The sequence below is a fragment of the Elephantulus edwardii genome, unplaced genomic scaffold (genome assembly GCF_000299155.1).
Source record: "Elephantulus edwardii isolate Elephantulus edwardi_28Jun2011 unplaced genomic scaffold, EleEdw1.0 scaffold00168, whole genome shotgun sequence".
Lineage (NCBI taxonomy): Eukaryota > Metazoa > Chordata > Mammalia > Macroscelidea > Macroscelididae > Elephantulus > Elephantulus edwardii.
The window spans coordinates 4,783,378-4,790,437 of record NW_006399918.1 but is presented as its reverse complement, the minus strand read 5'-3'; the positions used below and the strand labels follow the sequence as shown (position 1 = coordinate 4,790,437).

The 7,060-nt window shown below is 51.3% G+C and overlaps 1 protein-coding gene across 2 annotated transcripts in view; it reads left to right on the top strand.

Moving 5' to 3' along the window:
• Nucleotides 1-7,060, top strand: part of IGSF9 (immunoglobulin superfamily, member 9) — a 30,947-nt gene that overhangs the window by 5,405 nt on the left and 18,482 nt on the right. The window contains exons 3-8 of one of the 2 annotated variants that reach the window (XM_006895454.1): nucleotides 3,707-3,859; nucleotides 4,720-4,862; nucleotides 5,052-5,190; nucleotides 6,183-6,324; nucleotides 6,427-6,572; nucleotides 6,662-6,804. In XM_006895454.1, the coding sequence (XP_006895516.1) occupies nucleotides 3,707-3,859; nucleotides 4,720-4,862; nucleotides 5,052-5,190; nucleotides 6,183-6,324; nucleotides 6,427-6,572; nucleotides 6,662-6,804 (866 nt within the window). The remainder of the gene's footprint in view (nucleotides 1-3,706; nucleotides 3,860-4,719; nucleotides 4,863-5,051; nucleotides 5,191-6,182; nucleotides 6,325-6,426; nucleotides 6,573-6,661; nucleotides 6,805-7,060) is intronic. The other variant, XM_006895453.1, reaches the window with a different exon arrangement.

Here is a 7,060-nt window from a genome sequence, read left to right as displayed (position 1 = left end):
CTCAGTCATATATCACTTCTAATCTGTTCTTTCCCTCATCTGTTTCAATACAATATGCATTTCTAACAAGTCTCAAGATACCTTACAGAGTAAAAGGGAAGTGGAGTTTTTTCTCTGTTCTGAATTGTTTGACAAAAATCCAGAGTCTCGTTTGCCCGTTTACAGTCCCGCATAGGTATCTCTCCTTACTCCCCTTCTGTATAGTGACATTGTCCCAGGAGCCTTCCCTGCATCTCTTGCTTCACAGACTTTGGGAATGCTGGCCCTAGGTAGCACCATCTATGTGTATGCATGTACATGAACGTGCACGTGTAGGTTGGCAGTGAATGTAAGTGTGGGTTACCTGTTTTCCGAGAACTTAAAAGAACAGGCTCTGTCTCCTGTTTCCTTTACACCTCGCTCCACGCGGGAGAGTTGATGAACAACCCGCTCTGGCCCTGCAGGTGGGAGGTGAACCTCCAAGAAGTGGGCCCAGGACTCTAGAGGCCCCAGACTGCTGGCTCTGCCTTTCTTCTTCCTGTTCATCAGTAACACCACCAGTTTCTGTGGAGTATGTTCTGACTCTTGGGGATTTTAGTGTGTGACCTTTAGGAAACAGACCACAAGGCTTTTCTTCTAAGGCGTCTGTGGCTGGATTCACACTGTCAACCTTTTGGATAATAGCTGGGTGCTTCACTGTTTGCATCACCCAGAGATCCTATCTATAGGGTTAGAAATCCAAACCGCACAAGAAGTTAGGACATACTTTAAGCCAACTTAGATACACTGATTAACAGCCACATGGAACTATATAACCTATTCTCAGTCCCAGCATCTCCCAAGTAATAATACACTGTTTCAGGGTGACACCGTACCGAACAGCTGCTGATTCTAGCACCAGTGTACAATTGGGTTTTTTTTTGTTTTAATTTTTTTTTAAATTTTATTATGTTTTTCTGTGTACCGTCAAATCAGATCTGACTGGTACAGGAGGAGATTGTTCCTCCTTCTCCAGCAGAGCATCTGGTGGATTCGAACCGTGCACCTCTTGGATTGCAGTGCAGCTTCTTGCCACCAGTGTACAATTGTAAACACATTGCTTTTGAAGAAAGCAAGCCTGCCTGTGTCCCTTGCTAGCCATGTGGCCCTGGAAAGAAACGTAATACTAGTTCCTTTGTCTGTGATGGAATTCTCGTGAGGATGAAGTATGGTGATGGTGGAGCTCTGGTGGGTAAAGAGTTGTGGTGCCACCCCAAAGGCAGGCAGTTCAAATCTACCGGCTGCTCAGCGGGAGAAAGATGGGCAATCCCCTCCTGTGCTAGTTGTCTTTGTTTTGTACTGTTGAGTTGGCACCAGTTCACAGCTGACAGACACACCAGTGGGATTTAGACTCAGTAAATCACTCTGTGCCCTGAGATTGCCCATCTTTCTCCCGCAGACCAGTTGGTAGATTCAACTGTATGACTTGGTTGACAGTCCAAGCTCTTTGCTACTAGGCACCCAGCCTCTGATAACCTGCTGGAGGGTCAGTTATGAGGCAGTTCCAACTCACTGGCAGTGAGTGAGCCAGCCTAGTAGTTCATGGCTCATATTCAACACTCAGTCTTCTTTCCCTTTCTTTCATTCTTTGAAGAGCTTATCCCGCTATATGGAAAGGTAATTATTACTGAGGACTTGGACAAGGTTGTAGTCTGGGGTCTGCAGGGCTAGGTGACAGGGCGGTCAGAGTTGTGGAGGAAAAGTAGGTGGAAAGGTTTGACTGTGTTAGATATTTACTTGTTGGGCCTATGTTTATACTGGGTGGGAATTTAAACATCTAACCCTTTAAGAAGGCCCACCCTTCCTAGAGAACCCATTCCCCTGAAAGTTATTCTGGAGAAAGAAATCTTTTATCTGTCACACTCTACCTGACCATTCTCTCCTTCCCTGACACCATTAGAGACACATTTCGGCTTAGATGATATGTCAGAAGGGTCCCCCTCAGGAGGAGTGGGAGCATGTTAGAGCTGTGAATGAACTCACAGCTTCAGAATTTCTATTATTTAGGAAAGGTTTAGGGATCTCTGATAGCCTCGAGGATAAAGAGTTGTACTGCCAACCCAAAGGCAGGCAGTTCAAGTCCACCAGCACTCTCCTCCCCATTAATTTACAGTCTGTGAGGCAGTTCCTACTTGATATCACATGACAACAAAACGGGGAGGGTTTTAGGCTATAATCTATGTGGCTGGAATGGGCACACTGCTAAGGGACTTGGCTGAGAGCTGCATTTGTATGCCCCCGAAGATTTGGAGAACATCGATGATTTGTCCCTATTAAAGGTCAGGGTGGAGGTGGGCAACTGATGAGGAGGCAGGGAGGCCTAGGTTGTTGGAGTAACCCAAATGAGAGAGACGTGTGGGGTTTACACGAAAATGAAGGTGGCAGAGGAGAAAATTTTCAGGAGGTGGAATTGTAAACATTCTCTTTTGCACACATAGGTTCATCATGAGTCAGAATCACCCTGGCAACAATGGCTGACAAGACCACGTAGACGGAGCATAGGGGAGGGAGGGGGAAGGGGCTGGAGGAGTCCAGGTGATGCCAATCCTGGCAGAGTGAGTTGGTGCATGGTGGTGCTTTCCACTGATCCAGAGAACTCTGATAGCAAGAACTCAGAGGAGGTGGGGCAGAAAGGGGAAAAGGATGTGTTATCAGGGAAGGGATAAGGCCACAACTTGAATACAGGCTTCTGATTCAAATCCTGAGCTCATTTGTTTGTTGGGCAGCCTGTATTTGAGCACCTGCTGATGCCAGGCACTGTGCTGGATGCCTTCCCTGTATTCTCTCTCTTCCACCCCACCCACATTTTTTGTATTCTTTCATTTTGAAGATGAAGAAATAGGTTGAGAGAGGCTAGATAACTCGCTCAGAAGAACACACAGGGGAGCAGGGACTGTGTCTAGAAGTCTTTCTGGCGCCTAAGTGTGCATCTCTGTTTTGAAGCTGTCTAGTGTGTGGACCCTGTCAGGACAGGGCGTGGAGGCAATTTAGATGGGCACTTTTCTGTCTGCACTGGCTGTGTGGTGTGGGTGTTGACCAAGGGTGGGGAGGAGGTGTCTGCTTGGCCTGTAGGGCTGTGTGGCCATGTGTGGTCAGTCAGCTGAGGCCCAGGGCGTGGAGAGGCTGTGAGACAAGGCTGCTGACTTTGCTGCCTGGCTGGGCTGGACTCTGGCCACCCTAAGGCGCTTAGGCCGCTGATAATAGCCCTGAGGGATTAGGGGCTTTAACAGGGGAGGTCTGGGTCCCTGGTTGGGCCCCAAACTGCTGAGGTTTCCAGGCTCAGAGTCCTCTGGGGGCCCCTACAAAAGAATTCCAGCCAGGGCTGGGGACAGATCTTGTAAGAATATAGAGGCTACAACCCCCTCCCCAAGCTCCTTCCCTCTGGAAGTCCTAGAAGCTGATGTAGTTCTGTGAAATATTTGACCCACCTTCTGCCTCTCTGGGCTTCTCTTGTCTGCACTGAGCCTGCCCTACTGAAAGTCAGGAGTGGTCAATGGCTCTAGACTCAATGTGCCTGCCTCAGTGACTCATCTGCCAGTGACCCCATCTTTGCCTCTCCGGGCCCCATTCTGTGGGGCATGAGAGAGAACAGACCTGTTTCTCACCTCTGAGAACGATCAGTGTGGCCAGGGATTTGGGGCTACCACCAGGTCTTGTCAGCACCCCTGACTCAGGGCTCCTCCCCCAGGGCGAGTCCGGCTCCAGAAGGGGGCATCACTCCAGATCGAGGGGCTGCGGGCGGAAGACCAGGGCTGGTACGAGTGCCGCGTGCTCTTCCTGGACCAGCACCGCCCCGAGGACGACTTTGCTAACGGCTCCTGGGTGCACCTCACCGTCAATTGTATGAAGCTGGGGTGCAGGTGGTGGAGATGGGGACCTGTGGCTCTTGGGGGGAACAGGGAAGTAGACACTCTGGATCCATATGCACATGAAGCTCTTGTGCCTCACCCCTCCCTGGTGCCCGTGTTTGCATGTTCACTTTTTACATCCTCCTACCCTTTCACTTCTTCAAATTTAAATCCAGTCTGCCTTCTAGGCGCTGGACTCTGTGTCAAGAGCTTCCCGCTTCCTCTGTTCCACCCTTGCCTCCGTGGCCATATGAGGGCAAAGGGGGTTAGGCCCTGAGTTCATGCAGCACTTACTTGTAACAACACATGTTTTTACCCAGTATTTTATGAATTCACTTCCAATTCTAAGAAGGGGTTGTCGTTGCTGTCAAGTTGGAATTGACTCACAGTTGACTCTCCCTGGGTTTCTGAAGCCATAAACTACTTGAGCAGAAGCTGTGTATTTTTCTCCTGCGGAGCCACTGGTGGATTTGAACTACCAGGGAGGCATGCCTTTGGGTTAATAGCTCAACTCACTACAGTTGGGCCACCAGGGCTCTGTTGAGCAGAGACGTCATAACCATTCCCATTTCATAGATGAGGAAACTGGAGCACAGCACAGCTAGTCCATGCCAGCTTGGTGCCAGCAGAGCCTCAGTCCCAAGCCTCCCGGCTTCCAGAGCAGTGCTCTCCTGGAGGCACCCAGGCTCTGCAGGCCGGTGTGTGGGATGGGATGGTGTGTGTGAGGACTTGGCTGGAGACTCAACCTGGTCAGGCTGAGGCTGAGCCCCAAGTGATCTTGTCTCTCTGCGTGACACGCAGTTTGGTTGGGTACCGCCCTCTGTGGCATCCACTCACTTTTCTCGCCCCGCAGCACCTCCTCAGTTCCTGGAGACCCCTCCCCCGGTGCTTGAAGTCCGGGAACTGGAGCCTGTGACCTTGCATTGTGTGGCCCGTGGGAGTCCCCAGCCTCACGTGACTTGGAAGCTCCGTGGACAGGACCTTGGTCAAGGCCAGGTATAAATGAGCCCTGGGCAGGGCAAGGCAGGCCAGAGAGAGGCGAAGGACATATAGTGGGTCTGGCAGCAGGTATGGAGGGCCAAGGGGCCAAAGGGCAAGCTGGGAGTCTGACCTGCCGGGGTGGGTGCGGCACCTCGGGCCGCCGAGCCTGGCTTGCTGCTGCCCTCTGCTGGCCGGCCTCGGGAGCGCAGCATCTTCCTTCCCCAGGTGCAGAATGGGACCCTGTGGATCCGGCGCGCTGAGCGGGGCAGCTCTGGGGTCTACACCTGCCAGGCCTCCAGCACCGAGGGCAGCGCCACCCATAGCACGCAGCTGCTGGTACAAGGTGCTCTTTGATGGGAGGGCTGGGAATGTAAGAGGACTATGACCAGAGTCCGAGGGTGGGAGCCTAAGGAGACCGAGAGCGTGCCCAATGCAGGGTGTTGCCCTAAAGCTAATCTTAACTTTAAAAGGATAAATAGTGACCAGCAAGGTGAAACAAGTGGAAAGGGCTTGAATGCAGAGATTGTCGCTTTACAATCTTTCTAATTTCTTCATCTGTAAAATGAGGAGAGTAATCTGGTTGTGTAGCTGGAAGGGAGTTACACTGTTGGCATAAAGCTGGTTCCTCTCTGGCAGTTTGAACTCACCAGCAGCTCCACTGGAGAAAGATGGGCGTTCTCCTCTTGTGATAAGTACAGGCTTTGAAAATACACTGGAGGGTCAGCTATGAGTTGGTTCAGACTAGGATGGAGGTATACTGTTTTTTAGAGTCCAGTTGGTGCTCCTCCATGCCAGCTGGTATCATCGCCTCGCTCAGAGTTGCTGAAGTGTTGTGGAGTAAATGATTAGCTACCTGGATTAGGGCAAGAGCCAGAATGATTTAAGACATGACCCTTATTCACTGTCATCGAGTCACTTCCAATCCTCTATTGGGTTTCCAAAGCTATAAATCTTTAAGGGAGGAGACAGCATATCATCTTTCTCTTGAAAGGTAGCATGTGGATTTGAACTATGGGAGATGTGCCCTCTGGGACATTACACTCAGCTCCAAGGTTCGTTTAAGACATGACAGATGAGAGATATTAAGCATAACTGAGCAGATAGTTGAAATTGGGCCTCACCTCTCCACATACAATTTCTAGGGGGAGGAAATTAGGTGAATTCCTCCAGATGGAATGAGCTGGTCTCTGGGAGTTTTTCTTGCTTCAGTCCTCAAGCTCCTGTAACAGTCAGCACTAGATCCCATAGGATAGAGGTAGGAGGAGCTTTGGAAGTAACCTCAAGTTCTTGAAGGACTGTGAGCTGAAACCACCCCCCTTCTTGTGTGCTCCCCAGGACCTCCTGTCATTGTGGAGCCCCCCAAGAACACTACGGTCAATGCCTCCCAGGATGTTTCCTTGGCCTGCCAGGCTGAGGCATACCCAGCAAACCTCACCTACAGCTGGTTCCAGGACAGCATCAATGTCTTCCACATCAGGTGGGGCTTGGGAATGGTGGGAGTGGAGAATCGGTGGGCAGGTTTTTAAGAACCCCAAGGCTGGTCAGGGTCTGGACCCCCTCTCCACATGCCACATTGCAGCCGCCTGCAGTCCAGGGTGCGGATCCTGGTGGACGGGAGCCTGCGGCTGGAGGCTGCCCAGCCTGATGATGCCGGCCACTATACTTGTGTACCCAGCAATGGCCTCCCGCGCTCGCCCTCGGCCTCTGCCTACCTCACTGTGCTCTGTAAGCCTGACCCAGCACCTTCCCTAGCCTCTGTCTCTCCCCAGAGCCATCCAGTCACCCCTTCCAACATGCCACTGCTTCTCCCCAAGATCCAGCCCAGGTGACATCGATGCCTCCTGAGACACCCCTGCCTGTAGGCATGCGTGGGGTGATCCGGTGTCCTGTTCGTGCCAACCCCCCTTTGCTCTTTGTCAGCTGGACCAAGGATGGCCAGGCTCTGCTGCTGGACAAGGTATGGGCTAAGCATGGTGGTGGTCTGGTTAGAAGGATGACTGGGATAGAATTCACTCAGGTTGTTTCAGTGACTCCAGCATGAACTGCCTTCCAGATGTTGTGCAGGGGGAAGTAGGGGCAAAGAAGCAATATCTCTAAGGAGGGCCCAGCCTAAAGTAGGTGGGACAATATCTTCGTTTCTTGGGGCTGTAACAGAAATATCTCAAGTGGGTGATTTGATTTGATTGATTGATTGATTGATTGATTGATTGATT